Source organism: Pan troglodytes, chromosome 20, assembly GCF_028858775.2.
Source record: "Pan troglodytes isolate AG18354 chromosome 20, NHGRI_mPanTro3-v2.0_pri, whole genome shotgun sequence".
Taxonomy (NCBI): domain Eukaryota; kingdom Metazoa; phylum Chordata; class Mammalia; order Primates; family Hominidae; genus Pan; species Pan troglodytes.
Genome location: NC_072418.2, coordinates 59,607,831 through 59,629,775, shown reverse-complemented (window position 1 = coordinate 59,629,775; position 21,945 = coordinate 59,607,831). Strand labels below are relative to the sequence as shown.

At 49.7% G+C, this 21,945-nt stretch overlaps 2 protein-coding genes across 13 annotated transcripts in view; one reads left to right on the top strand and one right to left on the bottom strand.

The window, feature by feature from the left end:
• The window catches only part of LOC104003467 (olfactory receptor 1L4-like), a 128,657-nt gene extending 115,534 nt beyond the window's left edge, over positions 1-13,123 (bottom strand). For 8 of the 10 annotated variants that reach the window (XR_010153635.1, XR_010153638.1, XR_008540949.1 and 5 more), the window contains exons 1-2: positions 12,591-13,123; positions 744-814 (exon numbers count right to left, since the gene is read on the bottom strand). The gene's annotated coding sequence lies outside the window, so the exon portion shown is untranslated. The remainder of the gene's footprint in view (positions 1-743; positions 815-12,590) is intronic. The other 2 variants (XR_010153634.1, XM_063800893.1) reach the window with 2 other exon arrangements.
• A 105-nt stretch (positions 13,124-13,228) lies between these two features.
• ZNF835 (zinc finger protein 835) lies at positions 13,229-21,866 on the top strand. Of its 3 annotated transcripts, none has more exons than XM_003316752.6 (2): positions 13,229-13,426; positions 19,275-21,866. In XM_003316752.6, the coding sequence occupies exon 2, from the start codon at positions 19,322-19,324 to the stop codon at positions 20,933-20,935; it is 1,614 nt and encodes a 537-aa protein (XP_003316800.2). In that variant the 5' UTR covers positions 13,229-13,426; positions 19,275-19,321; the 3' UTR covers positions 20,936-21,866. The 3 variants fall into 3 exon arrangements, with proteins under 3 accessions (XP_003316800.2, XP_524413.5, XP_009434768.2); XM_524413.8 differs by having other exon boundaries at positions 13,235-13,401; XM_009436493.4 differs by having other exon boundaries at positions 13,235-13,453.
• The last annotated feature ends 79 nt before the right edge of the window (positions 21,867-21,945 follow it).

Below are 21,945 nucleotides of genomic sequence, written 5' to 3'. Positions count from 1 at the left end.
TGGTTTGTTCTCGCTTTCCTAGATTCTTGAGGTGCATCCTTAGGTTACTGAAGTCTTTCTTTCTTTTTCTTTTTCTTTCTTTCTTTCTCTTTCTTTTTCTTTCTTCCTTCCTTCCTTGTTTGTTTTCTTTCTTTTCTTTCTTTCTCTCTTTATTTATTTATTTCTCTTTCTCTCTTTCTTGAGACAGGGTCTAGCTCTGTCACCCAGGCTGGAATGCAATGGCACAATCTCAGCTCACTGCAACCTCTACCTCAAAGGCTCAATCAATCCTCCCACCCTAGCCTCCCGAGTAGCTGGGGCTACAGGCTTGCACCACCATGCCTGGCTAATTTTCTGATTTTTTGTAGAGACGGGGTCTCGCTATGTTGCCCATGCTGGTCTCGAACTCCTGGTCTCAAGCAATCTACCCACCTCGGCCTCCAAAAGTGCTAGGATTACAGGCATGAGCCACTGCCCCCAATCTCTTATTTGAAATGTTTCTACTTTTTTGATGTAGGAGTTTATTGCTATATACTTGCCTCTTAGCATTTTTTTTTTCCTTTTTGTGGAGAACCAGGTCTTGCCGTGTTGCCCAGGCTGGTCTTGAACTCCTGGGCTCCAGCAATCCTCCCGCTTTTGCCTCCCTACAGGATTATAGGCATGAGCCACCACACCCAGCCTTAGTACTACTTCAGCTGCATTCCAGAGGATTTGCTATGTTGGGTTTCCAACTGAACTTAAGAAGTAACAAGGAAAACACTTACCTGCTTCAACAGTGCAAGGTGCTATTGATACAGCTTTTAGAGGCTCAGCTCAAACTCTCAGAGTTCATGACCTGGTGGGGGAAACAGGTAAACAGTCAGTTATATCCCCATGAGGGATGGGGAACAAGAGAACCAGCATACCTCTTATGACAGCATTGAGGAGGAATTTGTTTTAACGATTATCGATACAGTGGTTGGGGAAAAATTCACAAAGAAGATGATTCTCGGCCAGGCAAGGTGGCTCACACCTGTAATCCCAGCACTTTGGGAGGCCAAGGTGTGTAGATCACCTGAGGTCAGGAGTTCAAGACCAGCCTGGCCAACATGGCGAAACCCCGTCTTTACTAAAAATACAAAAAAATAGCCAGGTTTGGTGGTGGGCGCCTGTAATCCCAGCTACTGGGGAGGCTGAGGCAGAAGAATTGCTTGAACTTGGGAGGCGGAGGTTGCAGTGAGCCGAGATCGAGCCACTGTACTCCAGCCTGGGCAACAAGAGCAAGACTCCATCTCAAAAAATAATAATAATAATAAATAAGAAGATGACTCTTTATCTTATTTGTCACATTATTAAAATAAAATTATATTTCATATTTATGGTAGAAATGCCCAAAAACCCCCACCTAGCTACTATTTCTTGATTCTTACAATGTCTTGGGGGGCACCAGGTCCAATCCTTCCCCACCCCCAGTGCCCATTTCTAGGTGAAGGAGGTGGGCTCAGAAGGACAGATGTCTTCCCCAGGATCACCCACATCATGAATGTTGGGGCTGGGGTTTGTGAACTCAGGAATCTACATTTGACTTTCTCATCTAAGAATGTTAAACTTATCCTATGATCCTCCTTTCCAGACACCACCACCCCCACCCCCGCCGGCCCCCCAAAAAGAATTTAAACTTATCCTATATAAAGGGAATTCTCTGGAAGGCCAGGTACAAATAGCTCAATCTACCTTTCACTGAAATTCTTCACTGGGTTAATTATGGTAGGCAGCGTGAAAAATTGATAACAGCGAGACAGATCTGGGTTACATTTCCCATGAGAATTTAGAGCCACGGAAACAACTGGATAGCTTCATGGGAATTTGACACCATGTATGAAAAGCACGGAGTGTGCACATTCCTTCCACCCAGCCAGCTGATATCTAAAAACTTAACCTAAGACAGTAATTCTTAAAGTTTTTCATCTCAGGCCAATTTTATATTTTTTAAATATATTGAGAACCCCTAAAATTTTTTCTTTGTATGATCTATATTTACATACAATTACATATTGAAGCTGAGAAAATTATACATCTAAAACTACAAAATAATAATCTTATTATATATTAACATTTCACAATTTTTATAGGCAATTATACAGTATTTTCCAAAGAATTAGTAAGAAAATTAGCATTGTCTTACATGTTTGCAAATTTCTTTAATGTTCACCTTACTACAAGACAGCTAGGTTCTCAAATCTGCCACTTAATTCAAACATTTGCAGTATTACATCATGCAGGTAAATTGAAAAGTCGGTAGGCAAGTAAATTCTTAATCTTCTTAGGAAAATGTTGGGAATTATGGACCCCCAAAAGGGTCTTGATTCCCTCAGGAGTCCTTAAACTACATTTTGGGAACTACTGGCCTAAAAATATGCAAACAGTAGACATGAAAAAATCAGTGGAGACCGTCTCCACTGAGGATGGGTTTGGGAATATACAACTGAGGGTTTGGGTTTTTTTGTTTGTTTTGTTTTGTTTTTTTGAGACGGCGTCTCGCTCTGTCGCCAGGCTGGAGTGCAGTGGCGCGATCTCAGCTCACTGCAACCTCAGCCTGCAGGGTTCAAGCGATTCTCCTGCCTCAGCCTCCTGAGAAGCTGGGACTACGGGTGCCCGCCACCACACCCAGCTAATTTTTGTATTTTTAGTAGAGACGGGGTTTCACCGTATTGGCCAAGCTGCTCTCAAACTCCTGACCTTGTGATCCGCCCGCTTCGGCCTCCCGAAGTGCTGGGATTACAGGCGTGAGCCACTGCACCCGGCCTTTTTTGCAAATTTCTTTAATGTTCGCCTTAGTACAAGACAGCTAGATTCTCAAACCTGCCACTTAAACATTTGCAGTATTACATCATGCAGATAAATTGAAAAGTCGGTAGGCAAGTAAATTCTTAATTTTCTTAGGAAAATGTTGGGAATTATGGACCCCCAGAAAGGGTCTTGATTCCCCCAGGAGTCATTAAACTACATTTTGGGAACTACTGGCCTAAAACTATGCAAACGGTAGACGTGAAAAAATCAGTGGAGACCGTCTCAATATACAACTGAGGGTTATTAATTAAAGAAATTAATTAATTTCTAATTTCTACATCTACATTACTTTCCTGAGTCTCTGCAGCTACATTTGGCTGAGGCAGAATAGCCCCTCTGCCACTGCCTGTTCTCACCAGAGTCCCCTGTGGGGCGTCTCCGCGTTGCTAGGCGACCAGGGGAGCTCTTCCGTTCTCTCCCCCTCCAATGAACACCTCCTGCTTTTCTGCCTCTCTATCCCCACAGCTGCAACTGTCAGCCCAGGTACTCTGATTCTTTCAATTTTAGAGAAGCGTAGCAGTATTAGACATCTGACACACATGAACCTCCACCTCCAGGGTTCCACAGTTTCAGCCTAAGATCTCTCTACACTTCCTTTGATAACATCATGCTTTGTGATGCTGGGTTGGCAGTGTTTGCTGTGAATCAAACACATGAAAATCAACAAGGATGAGGAAGTGCGGGTGGCATAGTCCAGTCTGATGCCAATGTTTGAGAAGGTATAGAATGCCCAGCAGGCACACACATTCTACTATATTATTATTTATTTATTTTGAGACAGAGTCTCGCTCTGTCCTCCAGGCTGGAGTACAGTGGCGCGATCTCGGCTCACTGCAAGCTCCACCTCCCGGGTTACACCATTCTCCTGCCTCAGCCTCCCAAGTAGCTGGGACTACAGGCGCCCGCCACCACGCCCGGCTAATTTTTTTTTGTCTTTGTTTTGTATTTTTAGTAGGGACGGGGTTTCACCGTGCTAGCCAGGATGGTCTCGATCTCCTGACCTCATGATATGCCCGCCTGGGCCTCCCAGAGTGCTGGGATTACAGACGTGAGCCACCGTGTCCGGCCACACATTCTATTATTAAGCAATTACGACTGAAAAAATTTAAAAAATCATTATCTTTGCAATAAGAAACCACCTCACTTTCATTAACATGGCTACTATCCATAAAACACAATGTAAGAAATATTGGCAGGATTTGGAGAAATTGGAACCCTTCTGCACCGCTGATGGGAATGTGGTATGATGCAGTCATTCTGGAAAATGGTCTGAAGGTTTCCAAAAAAAATTAAAAATAAAATTGTCATGTGATCCAGCAATTCTAATTCTAGATAAAGACCTTAAAAATGGAAAGCAGTGGGCTGGGTGCGGTGGCTCACGCCTGTAATCCCAACACTTTGGGAGGCCAAGGCGGGCAGATCACGAGGTCAGGAGATCGAGACCATCCTGGCTAACACGGTGAAACCCCGTCTCTACTAAAAATACAAAGACAAAATTAGGCGGGCATGGTGGTGGGCGCCTGTAGTCCCAGCTACTTGAGAGGCTGAGGCAGGAGAATGGCGTGAACCCGGGAGGTGGAGGTTGCAGTGAGCCGAGATCGCGCCACTGCACTCCAGCCTGGGCGACAGAGCGAGACTCCGTCTCAAAAAAACATAAATAAATAACAAAATAACATGTATCATGGTTTACATTTGGCCTACTTTCTTCTTTTTTTTTTTTTTTTTTTTTGGTAAAGTAGGACTTGGTGATCTTTCCTAATTGTACTTAGAACCAATATTTATCTCATCAGTCTTCCTCAGTCATTTCTTTCTACATACCCCTTCCTGCCCACTCCCCATAACACTCCTGCTAACGGTGAGTTTTATGGGCCAACCTGGTTGGGGTCCAGTGCCTGGTAATCCAATCACATGCTAATCCAGGCGTGGCTGTGAAGGTTATTTTGTAGATGTGGTTATCATCTACAACCAGTTTTTTTTAAGAAAAGGTTGCCCTCGGTAATGTAAGTGGACTTCATCCAATCAGTTGAAGGCCTTCTGAGTAAAACTCAGGGTTTCCCAGAGAAGAGGAAATCCTGCCTCAAGATTTCAGCATCAATGTCTGCTTGAGTTTCCCACCTGCTGGCTGGCCCTACAAACCAACTCCCACAACTGTGTGAGACAATTCCTTAAAATAAATCTCAATCTCTGCATACATTAGATGATAGATAGACAGACAGGCAGGCAGGCAGGCAGGCAGGCAGGCAGATAGATAGATAGATAGATAGATAGATAGATAGATAGATAGATAGATAGGGACAGGTATATATACACACATATATCTGAATTTCCTGGGTCTGCAGAGCTGAGGACCCCAATCTGGCTTGGAGTGACCTTTTCATGGCCCGCCTCCCTTCCCCCTTGATCTCAGAGCCTTCCACCAGAATCTCTATTATATATGTATACATATAGACAACACAGAGAGAGATAAGAGAAAGATTTTAAGGAATTGGCTCACATGATCAATTTGTATCTATTAATATATACATCTATAATATATATGTGGATAGGTACATAGTATCTCCTATTGATTCTGTTTCTGAACCCTGACTGATACAGCTTCACATTCTATTTATTATATCACCCATTTTTAAAAACTGGTAAAAACCATGTTCACAGAAACATCATTTATCACAGCAAGAATCTGAAAATCACATACATGTTCTTCAATTGAGTATCAGCTATATAAATGTATGGTGCAAGTTTTGCACATGCCACCTCTGAATTTTTCCTTTTTTTTTCTTTTCTTTTCCTTTCTTTTTTTTTTTTTTTTTTTGAGACGGAGTCATGCTCTGTTGCCCAGGCTGGAGTGCAGTGGCGCAATCTCGGCTCACTGCAAGCTCCGCCTCCCAGGTTCACGCCATTCTCCTGCCTCAGCCTCCTGAGCAGCTGGGACTACAGGCGGCCGCCACCATGCCCAGCTAATTTTTTGTATTTTTAGTAGAGACGGGGTTTCACCACATTAGCCAGGATGGTCTCGATCTCCTGACCTCATGATCCTCTCGCCTCGGCCTCCCAGAGTGCTGGGATTACAGGTGTGAGCCACCGCGCTTGGCTGAATTTTTCTTTTACCAATAAAGAATAGAGAAATTCAAGTCATAGTTGGGAATACATTTTAGCATGAGGATAATTTTTGTTGTTGTTTTGAGACGGAGTTTCGCTCTTGTTGCCCAGGCTGGAGTGCGGTGGCACCATCTTGGCTCACTGCAACCTCCGCCTCCCGGGTTCAAGCAATTCTCCTGCCTCAGCCTCCTGAGTAGCTGGGATTACAGGCATGAGCCACCATGCCCAGCTAATTTTGTATTTTTAGTAGAGACAGGGTTTCTCCATGTTGATCAGGCTGGTCTCAAACTCCCGACCTCAGGCGATCCGCCCACCTCAACCTCCCAAAGTGCTGGGATTACACGTGTGAGCCACCATGCCCAGCCAGCACGAGAATAATCGTATCTAAAGGGGGTTGACTCTGCTAGGAAAGGTTTGGAAATAACATCACTTGAGTAATTGAAAGATCTTTGCACATTTTTATTAGAGGGGTGTTTGTAATTACACACACCAGGCTGTATCCAACTCACCACATGTGTGTATGTGCATATGACAGATTGCAAAACTCATCCTAGTATTCCACCCCTCCTTGAACCCATGCCGTTTGTCCTGTGGCCATTTTCCCATCCCTCAAATCTGGGCTGCACCTGTGGTTTGCTTTGGCCAGTAGCTTGCAGTGGAAGTGCAAAGCTGTCAGTACAGAGCCTTGTGCTCAACGGGCTTGACGGTTCCTACTAACTCTCTCAGAACCCTGCCAGGCTGCCATGGAAATGACCCTAGGCTGTCCTGGCAGAGGATGAGAGGCTACAGATGGGCCAGCCGCCGCTCAACCCAGCTCAGCACAGATGAACGAGTGGGCCCAGCCAAGACAGAAGAACTAGTTGGCTAAACCCAACCCACAGTGCCGACCCACAGCTGATTAAGTAAATGAAGCATGGCAGTTGTTTAGCCTCTATGTCAGAGAGCTTGGGTTGCCATAACAAAGTGCCACAGACGGGGTCACCTAAACAACAGAAACTTATTCTCTCCCAGTTCTGGAGGCTGAAATCCTAGATCAAGGGGCCAGGGCCGGACGCAGTGGCTCAGGCCTGTAATCCCAGCACTTTGGGAGGCTGAGCAGGGTGGATCACCTGAGGTCAGGAGTTTGAGACCAGCCTGGCCAACATGGCGAAACCCTGTCTCTACTAAAAATACAAAAATTAGCCAGGCGTGGTAGCACACGCCTGTAGTCCCAGCTACGCAGGAGGCTGAGGCAGGAGAATTGCTTGAGGTGGAGGTTGCAGTGAGCTGAGATCGTGCCACTGTACTCCAGACAGCAAGAATCTGTCTCAAAAAAAAAAAAAGAGTCTCCAATGTTGGAGCGGTGACGCCTGAATCAACCGTGGTCTGCAGATCACTCCACCTCTGTAGGCCTGAATGTGTGTGTCACCCCCCAAAAACTTTTATGTTGAAAGTTAATCACCAAGGTGATGGTGTTGGGAGGTGAGGTTTTGAGGAGGTGATTTGGTTACGAAGGCAGAGCCCTCATGAATGGGATTAGCATAATTCTAAGAGGCCCAAGAAAGCTCTTTTCTCCCTTCCACCCTGTGAGGACACAGCCAGCAAGAAGGTGCCATCTACGAACAAGGAATTGGGTTCTCACCAGACACCGAATCTCCTGGCACTTTCATCTTAGGCTTTCTAGCCTTCAGAATGATTCTTTTCAAGGCCAGGCACAGTGGCTCATGCCTGTAATCCCAGCGCTTTGGGATGCCGAGGAAAGAGGACCACTTGAGTCCAGGAGTTTGCGACCAGAATGGGCAACACAGGGAGACCTCATCTCTGTTTAAATAAATAAATACATCACCTGTTCTGCTCGTTATAAGCTGCCCTGTTTATGCTGTCCTGTGATAGCAGCTGGAATGGACTGGCAACCCCCCTGAGGTCAAAATCCCAGCCATTTCCTAGTACACGGTAAAGGGGGGAGTCTGGAAGCTTAAGGAAACGTGAATGTAGACATCGGTCTATGCAGGCAAACTGCCCAGCTACCCTTAAACACACTCCCGGAGGACCCATGGGAGACTTGCCTCACCAACACTGTAAGGTGAAGAGGCTTCTGGATCGGCGAAGAGCCCTGTGGCTGCTGTCCATTGTAGGATGGAGAAAATGCCACGAGGAAATTGGATTCCATGAGCTTGGTGGGAATAATAGGATCTTTTGGTGGTAGAGGCCAGGTGGGCACTAAACATTTAGAAGCCAGGAGGTCACAAACGTGATGCTAAGCCAGAGATAAGCCAGTTATAATGATAATGCAGCATAAAATTCAGAATATTTCAACCCACAGGGAATCTGGAATAATTGCTCATTGGTCATGAGATCTCTAGAAATGAACTACTTGGACAGCTTGCTAAGGTGTTTCTCCACAGAGGACTTCAGCATCTGTCCAACAAAATCCAGCAGAAGTTGATGTAACAAGATTTGTGGACTTTCACTCAGCTGTTATTTAAGCCGGTGTTTAGAGCCTGAGCCCTTGACTTGGGAGGATACCATAAATCTTCCTCTAAGCCAATTTCAAGGTGACCACACTCCAGTTAGCACGGTGATCATGAACCAGGGAAAGCAAAGTACTCCAGCCTCTTGTGGGTTTTAGATTCAGGATGTGAGCTTAATGCCCCATTTTACCCATTGTGATGAGCCAAATTGTGCCCCACCACGAAATTTTATGTTGACGTCCTAACCCCCCATTCCTTGGAATGTGACTGTACTTGGAGATGGAGAAAGGGAATTAAGATAAAATGAGGTCATTAGCATGGGTCCCAAGTCCAATATGACTGACATTGTTTTTTGGTTTTTTTGTTTGTTTGTTTTTTGTTTGAGATGGAGTCTCAGTCTCTCGCCCAGGCTGGAGTGCAGTGGCGTGATCTCCACTCACTGCAACCTCCACCTCCCGGGTTCAAGCTATTCTGCTGCCTCAGCCTCCTGAGTAGCTGGAACTACAGGCATTTGCCACCACGCCTGGCTAATTTTCCTATTTTTTTTAGTAGAGACGGTGTTTCGCCATGTTGACCAGGCTGGTCTGGAACTCCTGACCTCAGGTGATCCACCCGCCTCAGCCTCCCAAGGAGCTGGGATTACAAATGTGGGCCACCACACCCGGCCCATGGCTGACATTCTTAAAAAAAAAAAAAAAGAGTGTGGGAGAGATTAGGACACAGACACACACAGAGGGAAGACCATATGAAGATATGGGGAAGACCGTCGTCTGTCAGCCAAGGAGAGAGGCCTCAGGGGAAACCAACCTTGGCCATACCTTGATCATGAACTTCCATTCTTGAGAACTGTGAAGAAATAAGTTTCCATTGTTTAAGACCCTGGTCTGTGGTGCTTTGTTATGGTGGCTCTAGAAAACTACTCCGCCATCTGATCTCACGTTCCTCAACGTCACACTTTCATTTTCTTCCAGGGGGTGTTTAAGACTTAACGGAAGTGACCAAAGAAAACCACAGAAACCGGTTCCTGGAAGGAGCTGCCTGCCCTGGTTGCCAGAGCCTATAGCTGGGTCTAGAATCTTCCACCCCTGGGTAGAGGCTGCCTACTGGTGTGTGACAAACATAGCTGGGACATGGAGTCCCTGCCTCAGGGTCTCTGAAACGTTGTGTGGCCTGATTTGATGGTGCATTTCCTCAGCAGCCCAAGCCAGCATTTTCTGGGGACATTTTTGCCTGATTGTGAAGGTGTTTTCTTAGTGACCACAGAAGTACATTTTCTCCAGGCTAGGAAATGAAAGAGGCAAAGTGCTTTAAAGAGGAAGTGTAGGCCTGGCACAGTGGCTTATGCTTGTAATCCCAAGACCAGGAGGCCAAGGCAGGAGGATCGTTTGGGCCCAGGAGTTCAAGACCAGCCTGGGCAATATAGTGAGACCCTCATCTCTACAAAAACTAAAAAATAAAAATAAGTAAAAATAAATGTTAACACAGAGGAGGCATAGGCATCACACAGAGAGGGGTTCAAATCCCAGTTCCTCCACTTGCAACCTTCAAAATCACAGACAAAACACTTATCCTCCAGGAGCTTCCATCTCCCTGTGTGTCAAATGTGCGCTGCAATGTGCTTGACATGTAAAGAGACCATCTATCAGGTGCTAAGGCTACTGTAGCAAAGCACCGCCAACCTGTGGCTGCAGCAACAGACATTTATCGCCTCACGCTTCTGGAGGCTGGAAATCTGAAATCAGGGTGTAGGCAGGGATGGTTCCTTCTAAGAGCCATGAAGAAGAATTTGCTCCAGGCCTCTCTCCTTGGTTTGCGGATGGCGGCCTTCTCCCTGTGCCTCTACACATCATGTTCTCTCTATGCGTGTCTCTGCGTGCAAATGCACCCTTTTTATAAGGACAGCTGTCATTTTGGGTTATGGCCCACCCTATTTACTCATTTTAACTTTATTACCTCTGTAAAGAACCTGTCTCCAAATAAAGTCACATTCTGAGGAATAGGGGGTTAGCATTCCAACATATATTTGGGAGGGGGGTGAGCATAAATCAACCCCCAACAGGTAAATGTGGCTTTCTAAAGAAAATTGTCTTAAAAACCATATTTAAAGGAAATGAATATTTGAGTTGTTTCTGTTGTCCATCCTTTGAGGAAAGTGTCCCTTCTCATGAAGCTTTCAGAAGGAAGAGGGAAGCACAGAATGCCTCTTGAGGTCTACAAATAAGTAAAATATGAACTGTAAATAAAGCATGTGTCATGGTTTAAGGGCAGCCTTGGGGCTACATAAAGTAATGTGGTATCTCACAATCAATGGCATGTTGGTTTAGTGAAATGCATTTTTTTCCCATTCTATCTTCACAGATTTCTCTGCTTTTCCAATTATCTAAAAATGATCTCATGCCTATGTTTCCAATGGCCAAGGGAATAATTTAGGAAGGCTAACAGAATTCCTTCAGAGCAGGCACCTTAAAATAATGTTGGCCAATAGTAAATGCCATGTGCATGTCAACTATTAAAATTATTTAAGGCCGAGGTGGAAGGATTGGAGTTCGAGACTAGCCAGGGCAACATAGCGACACCTCATCTCTACAAAAAATAAAAGTTAAAAAAAATTAGCCAGTGTGGTGGCACATGCCTGCAATCTCAGCTACTCAGGAGGCTAAGACGGGAGGATCACTAGAGTTGGGGAGGTCGAGGTTGCAGTGAGCCGTGATTGTACCACTGCACTCCAGCCTGTGCAACAAAGCGAAACTGTTTCTAAAAAATACAACTCTCTCCTGCCTCTGCCAGGAGAGGGCTTGTTCCTCCAACCCCAGGAGGCCAGGCAAGCATGGACAGGAGCCAAGGGAGCAGGGTCATGAACTTTTTCGTCTTTGCAAAGTGGGCACTTGGCATCAGGGTCCCATCACCAGAAAGCACCAAAGCCCCTGGCACCCCACCCACTCCATCCTACCCAGGGACCCCAAGTAGGCAACTGCTATGGCAGTGGGTCCAGCCCAGGCCGGCACTGCCAGCCTCCTCTCCCTGCAGTAGGCACCAGCTCTACCTCCCCCGGCAGGCAATGTCCTGGCTTCTCAGCCCAGCACCATCTGTTCCCCTAGACTTCTCAGGGGCCAGTCTGGGCCACCCTCTCCCTCATCCTCGGCTCCCACACAGGTGACAGGCCCAGCATATAGCTTCTCTCTGGGAAAGGTTGGATGCTGCCTTACATCCCCTTCTATCTCTCCTCCCATCCACACACACAGGCACCCACCCACACCAGGTCTGCTTGTTTCTCACATGTAGGGAGAGAGGGGGAGACCAACCCCTTTGTGTCTTTTGAAATAGGAAGAAAAATGTGTGTTCAGGAGCATGACTCCAGTGCTGGGCTCTTGGGCCCAGTTCAGTCTGTCTTGTCTCAAATCTAGGCACTTTTGCTTCAATTTTATTTTTTTTAAGAAAACAAAAACAGAAATCTGCACTAATTTACCTGGTTCTTAGGAAAACTTTTTTTTATTTTTTACATTTTTTGGTGTCCGTTTGTATTGAATAATTTGCTACATTTGTAAAATGTAAGAGGTATATATAATATATGTATATTTCTAATGTAAAAAACATAATTTTTTTCTTTTCAAGATTTTTTCTTAAAAAGATGAGAGAAACATATTTTTTCAGGAAAAACAAACTTTAAAAAAAAAAGAGGAGAAATAAAACCTTTTCTCCCCTTTCCCCATCCTCTATCTATCCCTCTTTCCCAGGAACAAATCAAAAGGTGGATTATTTTCTGAAGAATGGAAACTGTTAGTCCAGAATGATGTCTTTTTCTCAATGCAGTGAGTTATAGATTCTCTAGTTTTCTCCCTAGGGATGGGAAGGGGGCATTGACGCAAGCCTGGAGAGGAGCCTGGGGAGCAGGGTCATGAACTTTTTTCTTCAGTGAAGGAGGAATACAATGAAGGGTTTTGTATTCAGAATGTTGTGCAATATTTTGGAATAGGACATTGGTGTGTTTAGAGATTTTAGTTTAAAAACAAAACAAAAAGATTGATCAAATCTGTACAGTTTCTATTGTTCCAGATTTTTTTAAGTTTGTATTAAAAGCATGATACATAATAAAAATAAATAAATAAAACTAAAAAGTAAAATGAAATTCTTCATCTATGTTAATGGATTTGCCACCTTCTTTGCCATAGACTGGAATGACATCAGCTACCTGAGACCAAAATAAAAGTGTGGGTTGCAAACCCTGGCACCTACCTTTTTAGATTCCGCAGCCTGCAGTAGGGACTTAGCCTGTCTGAACCTCAGCTTCCTTCTTTCTTCTTTTTTTTTTGAGACGAAGTCTCGCTCTGTCACCCAGGCTGGAGTGCAGTGGTGCGATCTCAGCTCACTGCAACCCTCGCCTCCCAGGTTCAAGCCATTCTCCCGCCTCAGCCTTCCAAGTAGCTGGAAGTGCGTGCCACCACGCTCGGCTAATATTTGTATTTTTAGTAGAGACGGGGGTTTCGCCATATTGGCCAGGCTGGTCTCGAACTCCTAACCTCAGGTGATCCACCCTAAGCGCTGGGATGACAGGTGCCCGGACTCAGGTTCCTTCTTTCTAAGCCTGTGGGCTCGGCCTCATCCCCTGAGCAAGAAAAATTCCCACCCCTGAGTTACTGGCTGCTCCCACCGCCATGCACTGAGGCTGTAGTGGGCGGGGCTCGGGGCAGCAGCCCGGCGCTCCTCGGGCCCCCAGGGGTCAGCGCCCTGCGGACCTAGCGTGTGCAGACGCTTAGCCTTCTGGGAGTTGTAGTTTCGATGACCCAGGCTTTGCGAGCTTTAGTCGCGGTGCCGGCGAGCGCGCAGCGCCCCCTGGGAGTCGTAGTTCCTAAGAACCAGCCGGGCCCGATGCGCAGGCGCAGTCCACCCAGGCCTGGTGCGCGGGCTCCTCCGCAGCAGCAGAAGTCTTGACCTTCGCTCGTCTAAGGAGGCACCAGGGTCTGCGTAGGCCCAGGAGGACCCGAGACTGAGTAGAAGCGGAGCCGACTCCACCAGGCTAGGAGGGGGCCGGCCAGCGCGTTCGAAGGTGATACCGGGAGGCGAGAGCAACGGTGTGTAGTGTGCGCGTGTTCCTGCAGGTGTGTGACCGCGTGTGAGCCCGTCCCCGAGTGCCATTGTGTCTGCACCTGTTCACTTAGCGGTGTCAGCCCGTACAGGTGTGTGACTGCTTGTGAGCCCGTCCCTGAGTAACACAGCGTCTGCACCTGCTCACTCGACGGTACCAGCAGGTGCAGGTGTGTGACTGCCTGTGAGCCTGTCACTGCATCTGCACCTGCTTACTCGGCGGTGCCAGCCCGTCACTGTGTCTGTATCTGCTCACTTGGCGGTGCCAGGCCGTGCAGGTGTGTGACTGGCTGTGAGCCCGTCCCTGAGTGTCACAGCGTCTGCACCTGCTCACTCGGCGGTGCCAGCCCGTCACTGTGTCTGCACCTGCTCACTCGGCGGTGCCAGGCCGTGCAGGTGTGTGACTGCCTGTGAGCCCATCCCTGAGTGTCACAGCGTCTGCACCTGCTCACTCGACGGTACCAGCATGTGCAGGTGTGTGACTGCCTGTGAGCCCATCCCTGAGTGTCACAGCATCTGCCCCTGCTCACTTGGCGGTGCCAGCCCGTCACTGTGTCTGTACCTGCTCACTCGGCGGTGCCAGGCCTTGCAGGTGTGTGACTGCCTGTGAGCCCGTCCCCGAGTGTCACTGTGTCTGCACCTGCTCACTCAGTGGTGCCAGTCCAGGCAGGTGTTATGTGACTGCATGTAAAGGCATGTAACACTTTATCGGTGTGTTATGTGCTCGTTCATGTGAAGCGGTGTCTGCATATCACAGCATGTCACATACACGTGTGACTGACTTTGGGCAAGTCTGAAAGTTCTCCTGGATGTGAGGTGTGTGACCCCACGTGTGCATGTCTGGGTGTGCCACCGTGTAGGCTGGCTCGGCCCATGTGCCTGCCAGCACAATGATGGGTGACCTGGCTGTTCGAGCCTGTAGAGTGCCGTGCTGTCTGAAGTGTGTGCATCTGCACATGATGGAGACGCTGCACATGTGGGCTTTGGCTATGCTGGAGCTCTATCCACCGAGTGTGACTGCACATGTGTCCAGCCATCCCCTGTGGGTATGTCCCAGTAATGGCCTGCCTGTGTGGAGCAGGTGGCATGTGTGACCTTGTGCGTCTCTGTGCACCTCCTCACACAGGGAGCTACATGTGGGGCTGGGTGTGTGTGTAGCTACGTGTGCCTGGGACCCTGTGTGCATGTGTGAGTGTGGCTGCAGGTGATGGCTTCCCACCTGCCTCCTTGCATGGGGGTTAGGAGGGCGACTGTGTGTCCCTGGATATGGGTTTGGGTGTCTCTGCATGTCTGTGTGTGTCTGGGCAGGTATGATTGTGTATGACCCTGTGTGTGTCAGAGTGTGATGTAATGCATGTGTCTACCTGTGATCTTGTGATATAATAAGAAATATATGTTTACTCTTTATCCCCAGCTCCTGGTACCAGAGCCCCTAAAACCCTTGGAATTTCCTGAGTGAGAGGGGTAAAAGGAGTGTCTTTTGCAACTCTTAATAAGCCCCTTGCAACCACACCTGTGTTTATGCTAATGGAGGACTCCTGGTAGACCCCCAAGTACATTTATGCTAATGGAGGACTCCTGATAGGCCCCTAGGATGGGCTGGTTGCCACAGGAGCTAGCCCTGATGAGCATTCCAGCCTTCAGCCAGCCCCTACCTCCTGGGAGGGGAGAGGGCTGGAAGTTGAGTTCCCCGATGGCCAGTGTCATCACACCTATGTCAGTCACGCCTGTGTCATGGAACCCCCATAACCACCCTAAACTTAGGGTTTGCCGAGCTCTGGGGTTGTCGAGCACCCAGAGAGGGCATGGTGCTCTGAGCTCCTCCTTATACCTTACCCTGTGTGTCTTCCATCTGGCTGTTCCTGAGTTGTATCCTTTACTGGAAACCAGTAACCGTAAATAAAGCATGTCCCTAAGTTCAATGAGCTATGTGAGCAAATCACCAAACCCAAGGAGGGGTTGAGGCAGTTTTATGGCTGGTAGCTGCCTGTGCCTCCCAGCCAGAGCAGATTGGAGACTTGGTTGTTGGTGTGGAGAAAGCCCACGTGTCAGAAGTGCTGGGAGTAGACAGCTTTCTTCTACTGCCCCCGAGCAAGCCTGTGTCTCCCCTTGGGCTCCTTTGTGTGTGCACAACACCCAGGTTTACCCAACCCCGCTGTGAACCCACCTGCCCTCCCCCCACACACGAGGTGGGTACCCCTGCACACTCCGGGGATGCCGGTGGATGTGGCACCTGAGCCGACCCAGCCTGGCCCCCACCAGCAAGTTCTTACCAGCACACGTGACTTCCTGTGTGAGCTGACCCCCACCCCACTCTACCGCATCTCCCCTGCCTTGCACCTCAGTTGCTCTGTCCAGCCCCACACCCCCTTTACTTTTCCTCTACCACCCTTGTCACCATCCTGCCCTGGGACCTTTGCACTTGCTGTGTTCTCCACCCTGAACACAAACATCATCACTCCCTCAGGGTCTCCTCTTGTCCTCTTGCTGAGGCACACGCTGCGGGAAGAGCATGTCAGGCAGAAAGAATAGCCCACACAAAAGCCCTGTCTTGACCAGGTGTGGTTGGTGGTGCCTGCCTGTGATCCAAGCCCTTTGGGAGGCTGAGGTGAGAGGATCACTTGAGCCAGGATTCCCAGGCTGCAGCGAGCTATGATTGCAACACTGCACTCCAGCCTGAGCAACAGAGCAAGACCCTGTCTCAAAAAAAAAAAAAAAAAAAAAAAGCCCTATTTTAGGTCCTTTGGGGTGTGACAGAATGCCATACTCTGGTGGCTTAGAAACAGCATTTATTGGCCGGGCACGGTGGCACATGCCTGTAATCCCAGCACTTTGGGAGGCCAAGGTGGGTGGATCATCTGAGGACAGGAGTTTGAGACCAGCCTGACTAATATGGTGAAACCTCATCTCTACTAAATACAAAAAATTAGCTGAACATGGTAGCGCATGCCTGTAATCCCAGCTATGCAGGAGGCTGAGGCAGGAGAATCGCTTGAACCCGGAAGGTGAAGGTTGCAGTGAGCCAACATTGTGCCACTGCACTCCAGCCTGGGCACCAAGAGCGAAACTCTTATCTCAAAAACAAAACAAAACAAACAAACAAACAAAAAAAAAAAGAAAGAAACAGCATTTATTTCCACACAGTTCTAGGGGCTGGAAGTCCAAGGTCAAGGTGCCGGCAGGTTTGGTGTCTGGTGAGGGCTGCTTCCTAGTTCATAGACCGGGCCCTCTTGTTGTGTCTTCATTTGGAGGAAGGGGCAAGGGAGGCTTCTGGGTCCTCTTTTATAAGGGCAGGAATCCAACGCCTGAGGGCTCCAGCCTCATGTCATCATCACCTCCCAGAGGCCCCACCTCCTAGCACCACCACAAAGGGTTAGGATCTCACACAGGAAGTGGGGAGGACAAGCTTCAGACGTAGCCTGTCCAGCAGCAGCAGGAGTGTACCCGGAGGAGCCAAAGGCCGAGCACTCTCTGCTGTATGCACACAGCCTACTAGTTGGTTCAGGGAATGCCTGTGTGTGAGGGGCTGAGCCCACACATAACATGAGGCCAAGCTTGCTGAGAGACCTGCCATGTCCCTCGGGAGAAGGGGAGGCTGGAGCCCTGTTTAGAGAGAGAAAACCAGGCAGAGCCTCAGAGCAGGTAGCCACTTACCTGCAGCCACACAGCCTGGAAAGGACCTCCCAGCAGTGTGAGCCCCCTCCTCTGGGGCTAGCCCCAGCACAGTGGATCCACAGGCAGCTGCCTCCTTCCCTCTCTCAGCACCAGGAGGTTATTTGTCCATCTGTCTTCCCATTCTGTTAGAACTAAAGCATCAGAAGTCAGTGGTGAGTTTCTCGCCAGCGTGCAGGTCCAGTGTACACCAGGCAATTGGTATAAATCCTTCAGCATCACAGCCCCACTAGAAGTAACTAAGTGTATGGCTTCTGTTATGGCTTTCTAAAAAACAGTGACTTCCTGGGCTCATATAAAAACAGATCCCTGCTTTCCACTGAAAATGTGGAAAGCAGACAGGGTAACCTGCAATAGCTTGAGATCACCATCTCTAACGAGGACCCTGGGCCCACAAGCCAGCATGAACCTCTGAGCCTGGGAGACCCTGGGCAGCTCCTTCACTGATGGAGCCCTGTAGAAGGGGAGCATAGTGAGTTGAATAGTGTCCCCATAATGTGAAATCTGGGATCACTGTTGGCTGATTCTGTCTGGTGAGGGCTCTCTTCCTGGTTTACAGATGGCCACCTTCTCCCTGTGTCCTCACACGCAGAGAGGACAGAGAGAGCAGAGAGTAAGTGAGCCCCCTGGTGTCTCCTCTTATAAGGACGCTAATCCTATTAAGGAGGGTGCCCTCATGACCTAATCATCCTCCAAAGGCCCCACATCAAACACTGTCACACTGGGAATTAAAGTTTCAACTGATTTTTCCCCAGAAAAGAAAACTGTCTTTCCAGTTATCTTAGCTCCAGCTTACAAAAAAATCACAGATTAGGTGGCTGAAGCAACAAACACTTATTTCTTCACAGTGCTAGAGGCTGGGGGTCTGAGATCAGAGTGCCAGCATGGTCAGACCACACTGAGGACTCACTTCCTGGCTTGCAGACGGCTGCCTTCTTGCCATGTGTTCACCTGACAGACAGCGAGCTCTGGTGTCGCTTCCTCTTCTTATCAAAACATTAGTCCCAGCCAAGCGCGGTGGCTCACGCCTGTAATCCCAGCACTTTGGGAGGCCAAGGTGGGTGGATCACCTGAGGTCAGGAGTTTGAGACCAGCCTGGCCAATATGGTGAAACCCCATCTCTACTAAAAATACAAAAATTAGCCGGGCATGGTGGCGTGCACCTGAAGTCCCAACTACTCAGGAGGCTGAGGCAGAAGAATTGCTTGAACCCGGGAGGTGGAGGTTGCAGTGAGCCAAGACTGTGCTCCAGCCTGGGCAACAGAGCAAGACTCCATGTCAAAAAAAAAAACCAGTCCCATTGTGGGGGCCCCACCCTCATGACCCCCTCTAAAGCTAATCACCTCCCAAAGGCTCCATCTCCACAAAGCATCACCTTGGGAGTTAGGGCTTCCATGTATAAATTTTGAGGGGGCACAATTCAGTTCACAGCACCAGATTACAGGGCCATATTTTAAGAGCTGACAGATTCATGCTTTTTTTTTCTTTTTCAGGGATCTTTTAAATTTGTTTTTAGTTCCATTAAATCAGTGATTCCCAACTGGGGGCAATTTTGTCCCCAGGGGAGGGGACACCTGGCAGTGTCTGGAGACTTTTTAAAAAAAATTCAGACAGGGTCTCACACTGTCACCCAGGCTAGAGTGCAGTAGTGTGATCACTACTCACTGCAGCTTCAATCTTCTGAGCTCAGGTGATCCTCTTGCCTCAGCCTCCTGAGTAGCTGGGACCACAGGTGCACGACATCATGCCTGGCTAATTTTTTTTTTCATTTGTAGAAATGAGATCTTGCTGTGTTGCCCAGGCAGCAGACAGTTTGCTGGTCTCAAACTCCTGGGCTCAAGCAACCACCTGCCCTGGCCTCCCAAAGTGCTGGGATTGCAGGCATGAGCCACCACGTCCGGCCTGGAGACATTTTTCATTGTTACAACTCAGGGGTTGAGGGGTAGTGTCCCTGGCATCCAGTGTGGAGAGACCAGGGACGCTGCTCAACATCTCACAACACAAGGATGGGTCCCGCCACACCAAATTACTGTACCCAAAATGTCATTGGCACAGAGGTCCAGGGACCCCATGCTAAGTTCTTACCAGTTCAGCTGTTAGCCATTTTTCCAGCTCAGGACAAGTGGCAACATTTAATTTTTTTTTCTATCTTTTTCTTTTCAGATCCAGAGAAAAGATGTGAGATCAAGACAGCAGCCCAGGGATCGAGGATGGAGGGACTCTTGAGGGTCGCCCTCCAGGGCGCAGAGTTGGAAGGAAACTGGAAACACGAGGGCCAGGTTGAGGACCTGCAGGAAAACCAGGAAAGCTGTCCAGAGCCAGAGGCCGTGGCCTGCAAGGGAGACCCTGCTGGGGACAGCATGCAGGAACGCGATGAATTCAGCCGAATCCCAAGAACCATATCGAGCCCTGCTGCTACCCAAGCCAGTGTCCCCGACGACAGCAGTTCCCGGAGGTGCAGCGCGCCTGGGGAGAGCCCGAAGGAGAGGCATCCTGACAGCCGCCAGCGGGAGAGAGGTGGAGGCCCCAAGAAGCCGTGGAAATGCGGGGACTGCGGGAAGGCCTTCAGCTACTGTTCAGCGTTCATCTTACACCAGAGAATCCACACCGGGGAGAAGCCATTTGCGTGCCCCGAGTGCGGCAAGGCCTTCAGCCAGAGCGTGCACCTGACCCTGCACCAGCGCACGCACACGGGCGAGAAGCCCTACGCCTGCCACGAGTGCGGCAAGGCCTTCAGCCAGGGCTCGTACCTGGCGTCCCACTGGCGCACGCACACGGGCGAGAAGCCGCACCGCTGCGCCGACTGCGGCAAGGCCTTCACGCGCGTCACGCACCTGACCCAGCACCGGCGCGTGCACACGGGCGAGCGGCCCTACGCGTGCGCCCAGTGCGCCAAGGCGTTCCGCAACCGCTCGTCCCTGATCGAGCACCAGCGCATCCACACCGGTGAGAAGCCCTACGAGTGCTCCGCGTGCGCCAAGGCCTTCCGCTTCTCCTCAGCGCTCATCCGCCACCAGCGCATCCACACGGAGGAGAGGCCCTACCGCTGCGGCCAGTGCGCCAAGGCCTTCGCGCAGATCGCGCACCTGACCCAGCACCGGCGCGTGCACACGGGCGAGAAGCCCTACACGTGCCAGGACTGCGGCGCGCTCTTCAGCCAGAGCGCCTCTCTGGCCGAGCACCGGCGCATCCACACAGGCGAGAAGCCCTACGCGTGCGGCCAGTGCGCCAAGGCCTTCACCCAGGTGTCGCACCTGACGCAGCACCAGCGCACGCACACCGGAGAGCGGCCCTACCCCTGCCACGACTGCGGCAAGCGCTTCAGCAACCGCTCCCACCTCCTCCAGCACCGCCTCGTGCACACCGGTGAGCGGCCCTACAGGTGCCTGCAATGCGGGGCCGCCTTCAGCCACGTGTCCTCGCTTATAGAGCACCAGAAGATCCACACCGGAGAGCGGCCCTACAAGTGCGGCGAGTGCGGCAAGGCTTTCAGCCAGGGCTCCTCGCTCGCCCTGCACCAGCGCACGCACACGGGCGAGCGGCCCTACACCTGCCCCGAGTGCGGCAAGGCCTTCAGCAACCGCTCCTACCTGATCCAGCACCACATCGTGCACACCGGGGAGAAGCCCTACGAGTGCAGCGGCTGCGGGAAGGCCTTCAGCTTCTCCTCCGCGCTCATCCGACACCAGAGGACGCATGCAGACAGTTCGGGACGCCTTTGCCCAGCTCCCACGCCTGACTCAACACCTGGGCTCTCACAGGGAGGAGAAACCTGTCAACAGGGGTGCCCTGGCAGAACCCCGCGTGGACCAGCAGAAGATTAAGAGCTGAGGGCCTCCTTTCCAACCTCACAGTGCTATGGGGGAGATACTGTGTTATCCCCGACGCTTCCTGTGAGGAAACCGAGGCTCAGAGAAGCTTGTTAACTTGCCTGAGGGCACACAGTGGGGAAGACACAGGGCTAGGACTGTACCTCACATCTGCCAGACTCCCCTGCGGTCTTCCTGGTGCAAAATTATAAATGGGGCACGGGCAAGTAGACCTGCAGAAACACCTATGGCTGGCCTTTAATTTCTTTCTTTCTTTCTTTGAGACAGTGTCTCTCTCTGTCACCCAGGCTAGAGTGCAGTGGAGCGATCTCGGCTCACTGAAACTTCTGCCTCCCGGGTACAAGTGATTCTCCTGCCTCAACCTCCCGAGTAGTTGAAATTACAGGAGCCTGGCTAATTTTTTTTTTTTTTTTTTTTTTTCTTCCTGAGACGGAGTCTTGCTCTGTCGCCCAGGCTGGAGTGCAGTGATGCAATCCCGGCTCACTGCAACCTCCGCCTCCCGGGTTCAAGTGATTCCCCTACCTCAGCCTCCCGAGTAGCTGGGACTACAGGCGCCCGGCCACCACACCCGGACTAGTTTTTTTTTTGTATTTTAGTAGAGGCGGGGTTTCACCATGTTGGCTAGGATGGTCTCGATCTCCTGACTTCGTTATCCACCCGCCTCGGCCTCCCAAAGTGCTGGGATTACAGGCATGAGCCACCGCGCCCAGCCTAATTTTTGTATTTTTAGTAGAGGCAGGGTTTCACCATGTTGGCCAGGCTGTCTCGAACTCCTAACATCAGGCGATCTGCCTGCCTTGGCATCCCAAAGTGCTGGGACTACAGGCCTGAGCTACGGTGCCTGGCCAGCTGGCCTTTTCATTGTTGATTTTATTGAGTAAGCCCTTGCTCAGTAAATTTAATTGAATTAAAGTGAATAAAAGGTTTGGTTTCTTTGGCCAAGTTGGCATATTTACTAAAGGAGCAGAGTCTGAAGAAGAAATCTGGATTCACTAAGATAGAAA